Source organism: Heterodontus francisci, chromosome 26 (genome assembly GCF_036365525.1).
Source record: "Heterodontus francisci isolate sHetFra1 chromosome 26, sHetFra1.hap1, whole genome shotgun sequence".
Taxonomy (NCBI): Eukaryota; Metazoa; Chordata; class Chondrichthyes; order Heterodontiformes; family Heterodontidae; genus Heterodontus; species Heterodontus francisci.
Genome location: NC_090396.1, coordinates 39,822,628 through 39,838,954, shown reverse-complemented (window position 1 = coordinate 39,838,954; position 16,327 = coordinate 39,822,628). Strand labels below are relative to the sequence as shown.

Sequence of the window (16,327 nt, the reverse complement as noted above, 5' to 3'; positions counted from 1 at the left end):
TAAATAACCATAAAACATCTCCCTCTATATAAACTTCATTTTCATAGGCACTGTCCCAACACTGCCTTCTCCCTTGACCTCTCTACAGCCATGGTCTCAATCACTAACAAGACCATCTCTGAGCATGTCCTTGCATCTCTCAGCACTCACAGCCTCCACCCTTCCAAACCCACATCCTTCAGCTCCCAACCCTGGGGGAAAAAAATCTCTCCCAAATCACTTACAACTGCACTTTCAAACGCCCAACTTTGGCACTCTATTCACCATGATACTTCTGCAGCCATAGATTTACTTAACCAGTCGCTCTCCTATACCTTTGATGCCCTTGTCCTCATTTACTCTCTCATGGATCTCCTGGTCATTCCTCTGATATGCCCCCATCTTCAGTCCTTTAAAGGGCACAGGTTGGAGCTCATCTGCCACAAAACTGCTTGGGTTGGCAAGATGAAAGATAGAGGATATAAGTAGGGGAGCTAATTTGGAGAGTGAGGTTGAATGACCACTATATGCTAAAGAAGTCAGAGAGAGGGCAAAGGGAATTTAGAAACAGATTGAAATCACTGGCAATGCTTAACCTCTACTCGAAATGGCAAAGAGGGAAGTGATCCTAGCAAGGAAGTTGCTCCGAGAACAGGAGGTGAGGAGGACTTTAAAATAAAGGCAGGGGGATAAAAGAGTCATCAGTAAAGGCACTGAAACAGGCCCTTCGGCCCACCAAGTCTGTGCCGACCAACAACCACCCATTTATACTAATCCTACATTAACCCCATATTCTCTACCACATCCGCACCATTCTCCTACCACCTACCTACACTAGGGACAATTTACAATGGCCAATTTACCTATCAACCTGCAAGTTTTTGGCTGTGAGAGGAAACCGGAGCACCCGGCGGAAACCCATGCGGTCACAGGGAGAACTTGCAAACTCAGCACAGGCAGTACCCAGAACTGAACCCAAGTCACTGGAGCTGTGAGGATGCGGTGCTAACCACTGCACCACTGTGCTGCCCATAAGCTAGGTTTCTGCCAAGGTCAGGATGCTAATAGATTCACCCAGCGATGAATGTCACAATAGTCATGGTGAATGCCAATGGAAGAGTACAAGGATGCAGTCCGCACATCCAGGAAGTACTTAAGCATTGGACAGCAGTGGGAAGTCAGCTAAAAGTTAATATTGAGTGGAATGGAGAACTGAGAAGAACATGCGCCTCAAGAATCGTGGTGAATGTCAGCATTGGAAGTAGAGACTAGAAGACGTGGAGCAGAACAAGAAAGAGCAAGGCCCAGATCCCAACTGGTCTTTGCCATCCATTGCGACAACAGTGTCACACAGTACCAGTCTGAGACCACTGCTGGACAGCACATGCTTGGGGCTGATTCTCAGAGATTGGTGCTAAGTGAGGCTATCTTGGGTCTAATAGCAGGTACTATTGTTTAGGTCATCCTTAGGATCAATAAATATCGAGCTGCTGCTAATGCCAAAAAGATCCCAGGATTCTTCATGTCGAATAGGGCGCATCACCAAAAAGCTTCAGATTAGAACTGCCAGTCATTGCCTTGAAGTGCTCATTTTTCTCATACTTTTCTGCATTTTATCTCATTTCACACCCATATAAATGGGGTACTCTGTCTTTACAGGTACATGAAGGGAACCTCAGGCAAGCAGTAATAAAAACAGAAAATGCTAGAAATACTCAGCAGATCTGGCAGCATCTGTGGAAAAGAGAAATGCAGAGAACACAGTTCTGATAAAAGGTCACAGACCTGAAATGTTGACTCAGTTTCTCTCCTCACAGATGCTGCCAGATCTGCTGTGTATTTCCAAAATGTTCTGTTTTTATTTCAGAATTCCAGCATCCACAGTATTTTGTTTTTATACTGAGACATGCATTGGTCTTTTCAGCAACATGATCTGACAACAACACTTTCATGCATTTTTCACACCCATATGTTACTCAAGTGGATTACTAAAATCTTTGCAATGCTTGAAATCTTTCAAGGGTCTCTGGCAGCCATGAACTCCATTCGATTGTGGATTAGAAATCAAATAACAAAAGCATTTGACCACCGTGTGCAGTTTGGTCTCCATATTGCATTGGAGGCGATACAGCAAAGGTTCATTAGATTGGTTCCTGGGATGAGACATTTATCCTATGATGAGAGGCTGAGCAAATTGGGCCTATACTCTCTGGAGTTTAGAAGAATGAGAGGTGATCTCATTAAAACAGACAAGATTCTGAAGGGGCTTTATAGGGTAGACACTGAGAGGTTGTTTCTCCAGCTGGGATGACGGGGTCACAGTCTCAGGATAAGGACTGAGATGAGGAGAAACTTGTTCAGTCAAAGGGTTGTGAACATTTGTAATTTTTGACCCCACAGGGTTGTGGTATCCATTGAGTATATTTAAGGCTGAGATAGACTGATTTTTGGTCTCTCAGGGAATCAAGGAATACGGGGAGTGGACCGGAAAGTGGAGTTGAGGCAGAGGATCAGCCATGATCGTATCGAATGACGGAGCAGGCTCAAGGGGCCGCATGGTCTACTCCTGCTCCTATTTCTTATGTTCTTATGTTTGTTTTCCATTATTTTCCTTTTTGTTGAAACATGTCTGTAAAAAGCAGGCAAAATTAAATTTCTTTGGAAACTTAATTATCTACCCCAGGAAGAAGACATACGCTATCTGCTTGATATAGGAATAAGACTTGAAGTGAATGGCAGTGAAGCACAGGCAGAATGCCTTCCTTCATACAGAATTGGAACATTAGGGTACATGTTGACAGGTGGAGCAAATAACACTGGGCCAGAATTTGCTGGCAAAATAATGGTGAGTTTAAGGTGCCCACCCTTTTAATATGTAAGTCATTCAGCAATTTATGGTGAGGAGGTGATATCCTGTGAGTTGTTAGAAGATTTGCCCTGCCGTGCCGTTAGACTTGCAGAAGCGCCAACATGTCCTCAACCTCCCAGAAGTTTCAAGAAAATTGCTGCATCTGCGCATTCATTGTCAATAAAATGTACTGAAAAAATTCGGGCTGGTCGTTAAAACCGTAAGTACCCTTTTAATGAGGCGATTTATGTTCCTGCAATGCATTCAAACTGACCAGCCCAGAAAAGAAACAACTGGAACTATGGAGTCTTATTCCTGCAGGTAGTAAATTGATCAAGCTGAAGAGTGAGGGAAATGGTCTAACTAATGGGGCACGACATCAGATGCCCTATTCCAGCAAATTCTGGGCCACTGTGTATTTTATTTTATGCCATGCATCGGACCTCCAGGTAGCAGGCTAGATTCCTATGGGGTGTGGACTGTGTGTGTTTCTGTGTATATATATAGAATCTGGAATGAAGAACAACCTTGAATTTTGTATCCAAGTAAAAATGCCCCAAAGAGATCACAGAAAACCTCAGCATACAGCAGGAGTATTATTTTTAATTGGCTACTTAAGTATGAAAAGTAATAAAATTGAATCACTTACCCCACCATTTGATCCTCCCAAGGACAGCCCTTTCTTTGCTATACTGTGAATAAAAAGCAAGTTTTGAGTCCAAAAAATACTCTTAAACCATGAGAGTGCTGGCTGGATACACATTTCTTTAGACAGATTTACTGCAGTTCATTTTGTGCAGTCTCTATCATAGCCAACTGAGTCAAAATATGTATCAAGACTTTATACCAGTTAAGGCTCGTGTTTCTTTGACATCTCTTAAACAAACATACACGAGAGATACAAATCCACCACGTTTGTAAATTCATTCAACTTGTAGCAGAAACACTGAAAATATTCCCTCAAAAAACAGTCCTACTAAACAACAATAAAAACACAAGGAAAAAAAAGGCCCTGAAATTCCTGGGGTGAGAGAGGGTGGAAACTAAGCTTTTTGCCAGGGAGCTAGGAATTTGGTGAGGAAACTGGTTATACTGACATTCCATCCTGCTGACATTGCTCCTTTAAATTCCAGCATGGGGGAGTCAATAGGTGGATCTTCTGCCCATCCTTCACAACTTCAATGGGGTTTGCCTGGGAGAGTTCCTGAGCTTCTCCAGGAAGCTTCCCATTACATCCCTGGAGACCTCAATTCAACCCACGCTTGTTGACAGTTAGCTTGAGTCACGCTGAGGTCTTTGAGAGAACCTCCAAACCTTTACTAGACTAAGGGAATGAATCCTGTAGGGGGTTATTTATCATTAGTCTGCAGGGACCTGGTACTGCTAAGAGTTGGATTTTCTCTGAAGATTTGCCTTCGGTCCAAAAGAGACTAGGTGTTAATTGTGAATCAATTGTTTAATTATATGCAGGTGGAAGGTGTTAATTAGGTTCTTACTTGATCACTTAAAGGAGACACTTACTGAGATTAGTGGAGGATTTGAGTTAGGAGATACATGTTTGTAATCCTTTTTACTCTGTACAATAAATGTAACGCAGAGTAAAGATTGGTTCCAGTATAATCCTTCATCAAGTTTTCTGGAATTTAATATTAGGGAAATCTTAGATAAAGCAGCTGTGAGCCATTCTGCTTTCCAAGGGTGTATTAGTGGAGGTGCTTCAAAATGGCTTTGCAGGCAAGATGTGCTTGCTCTGGCCAAAAAGTGACCCCATTCCTATAATCTGGAATGCAGATCAATGGCTTCAGGCTGGCGCGGATGGGAGTTCCCGCTGTCAAACTTACAATATTGACTTTTCCCCTGTGCTATTTCAGGACCGTAGGGTTTGTACCCAGGCAGCAATTCTTATCCAAAGATCATTAATCCAGATAATGTCATAAATCACAACAACAGAACTGAAGCAGCTTTTAAAAGCCATTTGAACCCTGAGATGAGAAAACTGTCTAGTCTTCACTTCCAGATATTTGCCATGTTTTACATTAGATTAGCTTATCTCTCAGAATGCGACTCAAAAATAAAATTATAAGTAACTGGAACTAAGTAGATCTTGGCAGCTGACATCTCTGGCTCAGTCTGTTCATAAATTGAGTTCTAGGAATGTCCAAGGGCAATTGGCTAATATTTTAATGACTTGCAGTAACAACTTTTATCTGGTTTCAGTTACTTGAACTTACTTACATTTTTAGTTGATGTGGAATTGTAATAGACTTTATATTTTTTTCTCTGGAATGTGATTGTCAGAACTAATTGGTCTCTGCTAACCATGTGACTCTCTATACCATGTGGTTAGCGCAGACCAATAAATGATGAGGAGGAACTCTACATTCATATCATGGATACAGATATAAAGAGGAGAAATTCATCTCGGGAAATGGAATTAAATATCAGACGCTGCATATACCAAGCAGCTGATACAATACCACCCATTTAGCACCACCAGCCGAGACAAATTTCTACCGCAGTCTTTTATAAAAGGTTGTAAAATTATCTGGGGGCACTTTTATTTCACAGGAGCATAAACGACTAGGATATTCCATTCAAGTCAGCTGTCCGAGGGCAGGACTTCCATTGCCGAGGTCCTTGTCAAGTGGGCAGTGCCTATGTCCTCTTAAGTGCTTAATTTTAAACATAATGTTAAAGATTTTAACTTTACTCAAGGAAACAGCCAAGGGTTTTGTAAATCAAGTTCTGTGCGTTATTAATAAGACAAAAAACATTACTTACGTCAATTTTAAGTCAATCCATTCATTGATTTACAAATATAAGAGGAAAAATGCAGATTTCTTTTCCCACCTCTAAAACTGGAAAAAGCTGATAAATGTCTCCAAAAGAACTGAGACAGCCCCAAAAATCTAACAACTCAAAAAGCAATGTACATTGAAAAACAATGCTGAATAAAGGCCAAGATCGCTGCTTCTAAGTGACTGAGTAGGTTCAATTCCATTTTATTACTGCCAATTTCTGGATGATTATTAGTGTTTTGGGATCACATTCACCAGTATAGTTTGCTGAGTGAAATCAGAAACCCAATCGCCTCACATATGACATACTAAAAGGAATTACAATGGGAATACAGTAGGACATGAAGCTATGCCCAATATTCCATCAATAGCATTATAGAAGTACTGTCGACAAAAGTGCAGCAGTGAGTGATTAAAGGAGGAAGTGAACACGATCACTCAATACTGTAAAATGTATTTCCTAGTTGGTCTGGTGGCATGCAATGTACTATGATTCAGCTTAAATGAGGAGACCTAGAGAAAGTAACCATACCCAAAGGCACAACTAAGATAATTGTTTATATATCAACAGCATTCATACAGAAAACACTGACATATTGTACCCACATTTGTCATATGCAGTTGCCCTTTAAAATATGCAACACACATTCCTTAAGGACTTTGACCTAGTCTTTCTGTAACCAGAGTAAGCAGTCAAGATGACATGCTTGTGACTTCCTGATGATGAGTCCTCTGCATGCAAGTTACATTCTGTACCAATTTCATAGACACTGCTTGTAAAGAGTTTTGTTATATCATTGATTTGATAAATAAAGACTTCTCTGTGTTTCTTCATCCTCAAAATTGTATTAGAGGTAAAGGAGGTAGAGGTAGAGGGGGCGGCACAGTGGCGCAGTGGTTAGCACTGCAGCCTCACAGCTCCAGCGACCCGGATTCAATTCTGGGTACTGCCTGTGTGGAGTTTGCAAGTTCTCCCTGTGTCTGCGTGGGTTTCCTCCGGGTGCTCCGGTTTCCTCCCACATGCCAAAGACTTGCAGGTTGATAGGTTAATTGGCCATTAGCAATTGCCCCCAGTATAGGTAGGTGGTAGGGAAATATAGGGACAGGTGGGGATGTGGTAGGAATATGGGATTAGTGTAGGATTAGTATAAATGGGTGGTTGATGGTCGGCACAGACTTGGTGGGCCGAAGGGCCTGTTTCAGTGCTGTATCTCTAAACTAAACTAAACGACGTCCTATAATACCTCCACATAAGGTCAAAGGGATGTAAAACAAACCTTTAAAAACCCCACAAATCCCCTCAGCTGGGATTTCACATCCCTTTCATTCGTTGCACCTTCACTCCTATTATAGACTACATATCTGCCAACTCCCATTCGCTTTGTTTTCATAGGTGGCTCCTCAAACTGTATTTCTGCCTCTGGTTGACTCTCACTTCATAAAGCACAGTAATTTAGCTCTTGGTGCAGGCACGTACTCCACAAATTACAGTGATTTATGCAGCAGGAGTCAGCCAGTGGCAGAAATGCTGTCTTAGAATCTGCAACATGAACAGAACAATCAGGGGTCAAAAAAAGTAGGCTGGCTGCTCAAGATGCAGGCAGTTAGCAATTACAGGAAAACAATCTTATGTCCATTATCAATCTAAGTGGAAATACAAGATCAGATCGTCACATACAGTACAGAGCTGTTACAGCCTAGAAACTGGAATGCATATAAGATTTAAAAAAGACAAATTTAGATTATTAAAAATATGAAGCAAATACTCTGCAGTTAATCTTTACAATGGCTGAATACAGTTAATATTGGATCAAACTAAAGAGCAATTTGGAGAGGATGAACTAAAAGGAGTCCAGTAAATGCTTTACTGAATTGGTTTGTTTGAGGTGCGACATAAGTCATACTTCATGTACTGTGAAATATGTGAAGCAACTATGAAACTATAACATGGGAGCTTTCATTGATATTATGACACAATTTTAAGAACATCCCAAAAGCCAAATGTTAGAGCTTGATCACTATAATGCTTCAAAAAAAAAACATAGTCAACTTTTTGAGCTTTGAAAAGAAAATACAGTACTCCAATTATGAAGAAAATATGCTTAAATGCAACCAAAAACTACAAATTCAGGAATAAGGATGCTGTATATCCTGATGTTATTTCAGAATCTGGTGTCACACAGAACGCTTAGAAAACATAAATGACAAATTTTATCAAAACCCACTTTGAAAGCAGCAAAATGATCTTGAAAAGATTAGCCAAAATTTCCTCAAGAAGCACAGATCAGGATATAAGAACTAAATCCAGCTTAATACTTCTGGATATGCAAGACGGCAAAGGTTCAAAGCTGCAAAGGTTATATTTAGGGCAAGGCTCAAGAGTATTTCTTCACTCAGAAAGATCAATTATCGCTAAGAAAGGTGTTTGAGGACAGGACAGCTGCTGTCATTTAAGAAACAATTGGAAGCTGACAATATTCTGGATAGGAATGAAGCAACTGGTCTGAAGGGCCTTCTTCACCTAAAACTGTAAAATTCAAAATTAATTTTTCAATCTCATTTCCATACTTTGATCTGGAAAATCAAATCTTATAACAGCAAGTATTGTATATACTTTTTACTTAAAACCCAATCTTTATCCCTCCCTCCTCAAATATGCTGAAGGGTAACCGCAAACAAATATTATTTAAGGCTGAGATTCAATTCCAGTCTTTTGATGAAGAACCGATATTCTACCCCGACAACAAATATACAGCACTATAAATCCTATAAATTAAGCAAACATAATTCAAATCAGATTTCATAACTGTAGATACCTTTTTTCCAGTATTTAAGGTTTTTAATATAGACAATCCAACCTGTTTTCAATTAATACATAATATAGACAAACTCCTCTACAGCACTAAGAAACTGTGCTCTGGTGAAACTTTTGAAAGAAAGTACTACCATCCTCAATCAATGCAACATAAAAGTTAGAAACATAGGACAGTGGCAGTGAGACCTGCAGCTTATTAATTTTAACAGGAAAACCCATAAAGTCCAAAAATATTTAAATCAGTACAAAAATGCAGCCAGTACTACTGCAGCAATGCACTCGACTGATGTTGCTTGTAATTTGTTCTCCTGTTCCAAGGGCCCAGTGAAAAAATATTAAGTCGAACATAGTTGATATTAGATACATTTATTCAAATGTTAACATTATGAGGGCCTGATCATTTTGCTTTTATTTTACAATCACGCTACTCATTTAAACTTCCAGACTTTTCAATTGTGCACTCATCTTTCATTGTACTGCTGACCTGAACCAGGCAGAGGTGAAAAGCAAGATAAGTAAAAGCAACTGCTCCCCATGTTCTCATGTCTCATATTGGAAGAGATTTGGGAATAGATAATAACCCTGGCATTAAGCAGGGGATAATGAGCCACATGGGCAGACTTTAAGGCGAAAACAGATGTAGAAGAACTATATACCTGACTCCGACGCATCTGCTCTGATGACGCTACCTTCCATGACGGTGCTTCTGATATGATCTCCTTTTTCCTCAACCGAGGATTTCCCCCCACTGTGGTTGACAGGGCCCTCAACCGTGTCCGACCCATTCCCCGTACCTCTACCCTCACCCCTTCCCCTCCCTCCCAGAACCGTGACAGGGTTCCCCTTGTCCTCACTTTTCATCCCACCAGCCTCCATATCCAAAGGATCATCCTCCGCCATTTTCGCCACCTCCAGCGTGATGCCACTACTAGTCGCATCTTCCACTCCCTTCCCCTGTCAGCATTCCGAAGGGATCGTTCCCTCCGCGACACCCTGGTCCACTCCTCCATTACCCCCACCACCTCGTCCCCGTCCCAGGGCACCTTCCCTTGCAATCGCAGGAGGTGTAATACCTGCCCATTTACCTCCTCTCTCCTCACTATCCCAGGCCCCAAACACTCCTTTCAGGTGAAGCAGCGATTTACTTGTACTTCTTTCAATGTAGTATACTGTATTCGCTGCTCACGGTGTGGTCTCCTCTACATTGGGGAGACCAAGCGCAGACTGGGTGACCGCTTTGCGGAACATCTCCGCTCAGTCCGCAAGCAGGACCCTGAGCTTCCGGTTGCTTGCCATTTCAACACTCCCCCCTGCTCTCATGCTCACATCTCTGTCCTGGGATTGCTGCAGTGTTCCAGTGAACATCAACGCAAGCTCGAGGAACAGCATCTCATCTACCGATTAGGCACACGACAGCCTGCCGGACTGAACATTGAGTTCAATAATTTCAGAGCATGATAGCCCCCCATTTTACTTTCATTTTTAGTTATTTTTTCTTCCTTTTTTTTACATTCTTTTTTACATTTTTTACAATCTTTTTTTGCATTTATTTCATTTCATCTTAGTTTGTTCAGTTTGCTTACCCACTGTTTTTTTTCAGGTTTTTTATCAGGTTTGCACTTGCTGTTGTTCAATATTCAGTGTATTTACACCTAATCTGTACTAATGCTTTGTCTTTCAACACACCATTAACATATTGTTTGCCTTTGCTCCGTGACCTTTTGGTCAGCTATGTGGCCTGGTCCAATCTGCACCTTCTCCTTTGTTATCTCTTGCCCCACCCCCACCTCACTTGCTTATAATCTGGGACTTTCTAATATTTGTCAGTTCCAAAGAAGGGTCACTGACCCAAAACGTTAACTCTGCTTCTCTTTCCACAGATACTGCCAGACCTGCTGAGTGATTCCATCATTTCTTGTTTTTGTTATATACCTGACTCCGTGGGCAGAATTTTCGCCTCATATGGGGGCCAGCACCATCCTACCATGGGCCATTTTCCCAGAGGCGAGCTCGGAAGGGCTACCCTGCCTGCTAGCAGTGCTAGCCCGCCTGCCGTCCTTAATTGGACAGCGAGTATGACCTCTGGCCACTTACTGGCCAATTCAGGAAAAATGACTGCAGGGTGACTGTTTCCCCACAGTGTGGAGTCGTGACCCCCTTCTGAAACCAATGTTGGAATCCTGGTCCAAAACCCAAAATTCTGCCCTATAACTCTTTAAATTCATAATGCTGGATCTCCATAAGGTAGTCATCATTAGGAAGAGGATAGCATGCTGTACAGCACAAGGAAACAATTGAATTAGGGTTAAGGACTCACCAAAATTAACGTAAGAAAAATAACACTAATGAAGAAAACAATGGCACGAAAGGGTGACAAACCCTCAGGACCAGATGGTTTCCATACCAAGATTTTCAAGCAAATTGCAAAAGCCTTAACTGTAATATTCCAAAGTTCTCTCAATTTGGGATCTGTTCCCTTAGGCTGGAAAATTGCGCATGTCACTCCGCTATTTAAGAAAGGTGAGAGGCCGACATCAGGGCATTGTAGACCAGTTAGCCTAACATCTGTTGTCAGAAAATTGCTAGAATCTATAATTAAGGATAGGGTGACTGAACACCTTGAAAATTTTCCACTGATCAGAGAAATCCAGAATGGTTTTGTAAAGGGTAGGTCGTGCATGATCAATCTGATGGAATGTTTTGAAGAGGTGACTAAAATACTGGACAGGGGAATGTCTATGGATGTTACTTATAAAGACTTCCAAAAGGCAGTTGATAAAGTCTAAAGTTGATAAGAGCCTGTTAGCTGAAGTTGATGCTCATGGAATTGAAGGTAAATTATTGACCGGGTTAGGAAATTGGCTGAGCGGCAGGAGACAAAGGGCCGGATCTTGTTGTCCCACTACAAGGAGCAGCGGTGGGTGCAGAAAATGGCAGGCAGCCACTTAACATATTGACAGCAGCTGCCCCCACCGCCCCCCCCCCCCCCCACCCCCCAATCACATGGTGGGGGTGGCATTGGCGACACCATGATTGGCACACTTGATGCGGCAGCAGGTGCTGGCGCCATTTTTAAAAGGGTTGACCCCTTCCCCTCCTCTGTGGTACCAGCTTCTCGTGGACGTGAAAGTGAAGGCGTGTGAGTGCCACATGTGGAGCTCAAGATTGGGAATGGAAGGGAAGATCGCAGTGGATGACACTGAAATTTATGTAGAGAGGTATGTTAAATATCTAAACTAGGGTCCCGTTGCAGAGCGGTGGAGGTGCCACCACGGAACTTCCCTGCCCCCGGGAAGATCAGGCCGGCAATTCTGGCGTTAGGTTCCGTGACAGCTGCTGCCACTCTGATTCTCTGGCACCACTGCGCACCCTCCCCCACCCCCACTGCCATGGAACCCAATGTTGGGCCAAGCACAAGATCCAGCCCAGAGAGTAGGAATAATGGCCAGGTACGTTAATTGGCAGGATGTGACTAGTGGTGTCCCACAATGATCTGTATTGCGGCCTCAACTATTCACTGCATTTATTAACAACTTAGATGTTGGGCTAGGAAGCCACATATCCAAGTTTGCCAAAGATATGGGACAGTGTAAGCAGTGTAGATGAAATTACAAAGAGACATTAATAGATTTAGTGAATGGGCAAAACTGTGGCAAATGGGTTTTAATGTAGGCAAATGTGAGGTCATCCACTTTGGGCCTAAAAAGGATAGAACAGAGTACGTTTGAAATGGTGAGAAACTAGAAACAGTGGAGGTCCAGAGAAATTTGGACAGGGGTGTGTCCATGTACAACATTCATTAAAATGTAATGAAAAGGAATGGAAAATAATCAAAAAGGCTAAAGATATGGTTAGATCACACCTGGAGTACTATGAGCAGGATATCCTTGCCCTCGAGGGAGTGCAGCGTAGATTTACCAGAGTGATACCTGGATTCCAAGGGTTAAGTTATGATGAGAGATTGCACAAAATAGTGCTGTATTCCCTAGAATTTAGCTAAGAGGTGAACTGAATGAAGTTTTCAAGATATTAAGGGGAATTGATAAGGTAGCTAGAGGGAAACCATTTCCGCTGGATGAGGAGTCTAAACCTTTCAGGAGTGAAGTTAGAAAACACTTGTACACACAAAGGGTGGTAGAAGTTTAGAACTCTCTTCTGCAAATGGCAATTGATGATAGGTTAATTTTAAATCTGAGATTGATAGATTTTTGTTAACCAAAGGTATTAAGCAATATGGGCAAATGCAGGTATATGAAGTTAGGTCACAGATCAGCCATGATCTCACTGAATGGTGGAATAGGTTTGAGGGACTAAATGGCCTCCTCCTGCTCCTATGTAGGCCATCCATATTTAAATGTTCTAAATGTTTTACCTCTGTAGCTTCAAAACTACATATAGACATATTCATGCTAAGCATCAAGGTATTGATTATACATCACCAAATTTTACAATCTTAATTTTTTCTAATTTTTCAAACATCACAAGGTCGTCATCCAATTATTTTAAAATTAAAATGCAGTACCGTAACATCTTCTCTGCCTCCTCTTGGTTTACCACTGTATCTGTCACTGCCCTTCCGCACTTTGTTGGAGTGCAACCTGTGAAGAATAAAAAGGGCCTTCACTCAGAACAGAAAATCGAAAATCAAAATGGTTTAAGTGGATTATACAAAATTCACAGTAATTTTCTTAGTTTTGTAATTGAATTAGAACAAAAACTCTATAAGATATATGAATGCTAACTGATTATTTCAGAGGATTTTGTGTCATTGGAGTTGAAGCACTGTTATTTTAATACTTGTTAGTAATTCACAAGATAAATCCCTGAGATTGGAGTTTATTGGCACCAAACCATAACAACATTTGCAAAGTATGACTGGTTGGTTCTGACAATCTACATTCTAAGCTCCAACCAATTAGACATTATTTGCACTCATTGTTGGTTGCACACTAACTTGAGATTGAACTGTTTCAAGATGAACTGCTGGTTTCTGAGAGTTGCAAATGCAGGTTTGTTTATTTAGGGCTTTAAAAAAAATTACAAATAACAAGCTGTCAAAATACAACTTTTAAATCCTTTTTACCTTCCTCAAAGAAACTTACTTGAAAAAGGCGATCTGCTCTATTACGTTATGATTTACTTTTTCCAAGGTTAATAGTGAAAAGACATTAAGTAAAAGCAAATTCTTTCTTTCATTTGCTGTGCAGCACTTTGGAATATCCTGTGGTTGTGAAAGCACTATATAAATTTATTTTTATTTTTCTACACTCGCTATTGGATCAGGTTTGATCTCCCTACTTCATGGTGATGTAGGGTCGGGAGATGTTTTTTGGTCATGAGGTTACATATTGTAGAGGTACACAATTCTGCTATTCATGCTCGTGGCTCACAACACCTCATGAATGCCCATACTTAGACTGCTAGATCTATACTAAGTCTATGCTATTAGCTAGGTAGTCGTGCCACATTACATATCCTTAACGTGAAGATGAGACTTTATTTTCACAAGAACCATGCGGTGGTCATTCCTACGAATGCTATCATAGACTTACATGTCTGCAACAGGTAAGATGATGAGGATGACGTCAAATTGTTCATTCCCTCTTGTTGGTTCCTTCACCATCTGACGCAGGGGCTAAGTCTGGCAACTATGCTACTTAGGGGGTATAATTCCTTCTTTGATGAAAAGCAAGCGCATGATGTTATTTCTCTATAACTAAAGGCCGAACAAATTCAGAAGGATCAAAGATTTCACATTCACTTGTCCCAGTTTCTGTAATTTCATTAGCAGGGCATTAGTTGCATTCAGAAACAGCCATTCTCCCATAATTCACCAAAGAAGGATATTTGGCCCTTTGTTTCATCCCAAACGAAATCCATGAAGAAACCAAACAATCATAAACTGACAGAAAAAATCTGCAGTTGGAGCTCATTATCTGACCTGCCCTGGTGGAATGGATTAATGGCATTTACTTTGCTATTGTATAAATTGCATTTGTAAGGATGCCAAGGGTCCCCGAAAGTATGCTGAAAATAGTATGCTTGGGATTTCTTTAATTGCAAGTGTTACAAAAGTGCCTCTGTGTTTTGTTAAATATATTTTTTGAGGATTCGTTTTTGAAAGATTGAAGAAATGTTAAACTTTGGGGTTTTCAAAGGGGGGTCATGTTAAAGGCCACTTGACTTCGGAAAGCTAGAAATGTTTTGTAAAAGGGTCACTGAGAGGTCTTGTGAGGAAAGCAAGCCTTTTCAGGAAACCACCTGACTTCCAGCAACAACAAGCCTTTCCGGGAAACCACCCGACTTTCAGCTCAATAAACAACAGAGAATTTTGGACACTTGGAGAAGTTATTTGCAAAGAAGTGACAGGTCAAGATTGATGGAGGTCAAAAGGTTGACCTCCTGTTGTTGGTTTTGCTTTTGAATTGTTTTGAGTTGGGGTCGAACTGTATAAAAAGGGAAGAACTTCCAAGGAGAGAAGAGAATTCCCAAGGAAGGAGAGAAGACCACAACCCAGCTCAGCTTTCCAGCACCTCTCTAAAAGGCACTGAGAAGTTCACTGTGTCAACTCATCTCGTCTCCTGTCTTTGATGAAAAGCCTGCTAAATTAATTCTCAACTGAAAAGAACTGTTCTAGAAGATCCCAGTGACCCAGCTACGTGTACTCGGAGGCCAGACTGTATGCCAGTTTTGGAACACAACATATCTCACCTGCTGTTTCTTCAAGAGTGAGCAAGTATTCAGCCAAAGTATTTAAAAACAGCAAATGCTGGAAATGCTCTAAAAACAAAAATCCCTTTATTTTTCCAGTGAACAGGTGTATGTGTGTGTATGAGTGTGAGGGGATAAGGTAAAAAGGGAACTTTAATATTTCAATCTGTGTGTTTATGCTTTACTTCAACAATGGTTAAGACGTGTTTTATAATGAACTGATAATTTTGTTGTTTTGGTGGTTGATGTGTTTTATTCTGGGGAAAAAAAGAGTCTATGATTGACCGTATCAGTAAGTGGGAAAAAATTTAAATATATGTTGTGACCCCTGGAGAAGTGGAACTAGAATAAACAGTGCACGCCTCCCGCATCGGTCGTAACACAAGCCACTGAAGCTACATTTTCTGAAAAATGGACATTTTGTCTTTAAAGGCCAGCTAATGCAATAATTGCCTTCATTGCCTTGTTCTTCTGTCCAGTTAAATTACTTTTGAGCATTGCTCAGCAGCTTTCACGCTTTTGCTAGAGCCCTCAGCAAATACACATTTATTTAACTGGTGCTGTTGTTACATTTTTCAATTGAGGAACTGCTGTTCCTTTGTGAAACTAACCCTGTGACAATAGTTCAAGTGCTTGAACAAATATTCCTTTCTGAGTTCTAAAAGAATATACAAATAACATGCTGGCTTCCACTTACTAGAGTGAGGGAATGAAGACATGAACTCGTGAAATGAAATAAAAGATAAATACAGTGGGCCATCATAGGAACAAGAGTAGGCCATTCAGCCCATCGCTGAGCCTGCTCCACCATTCAATAAGATCATGGCTGATCATCCACTTCAATACCTTTTCCCACACTATCCTCATATCCCTTTATGTCATTGGTATTTAAAAATCAGTCAATCTCTGCTTTAAACATATTGAATGACTGAGCTTCCACAGCCCTGGGGTAGAGAATTCCAAAGATTTACAACCCTTTGAGTAAAGAGGGTTGAAGAATAAAGAGTCATGAAGAATCAAGAAAGTAAACCAGGAATTCAATGGGGGAAGATTACTGGCACTTGCCACTTCCAGTGAAATCACAAACATTAGTATAAAGAACTTGTTTATGGTTTCACTATAAATGGCTAACAACAGAGTCCCAATGTTAAAGACTTACACCACACATGTCCCACT

General features: G+C 41.0%; 1 protein-coding gene across 1 annotated transcript in view; it reads right to left on the bottom strand.

Moving 5' to 3' along the window:
- ogfod3 (2-oxoglutarate and iron dependent oxygenase domain containing 3) overlaps positions 1 to 16,327 on the bottom strand; it is a 168,368-nt gene that overhangs the window by 71,693 nt on the left and 80,348 nt on the right. Inside the window, exons 3-4 of the mRNA XM_068058085.1 lie at positions 12,963 to 13,038; positions 3,477 to 3,519 (exon numbers count right to left, since the gene is read on the bottom strand). Of these exons, the coding sequence (XP_067914186.1) occupies positions 3,477 to 3,519; positions 12,963 to 13,038 (119 nt within the window). The remainder of the gene's footprint in view (positions 1 to 3,476; positions 3,520 to 12,962; positions 13,039 to 16,327) is intronic.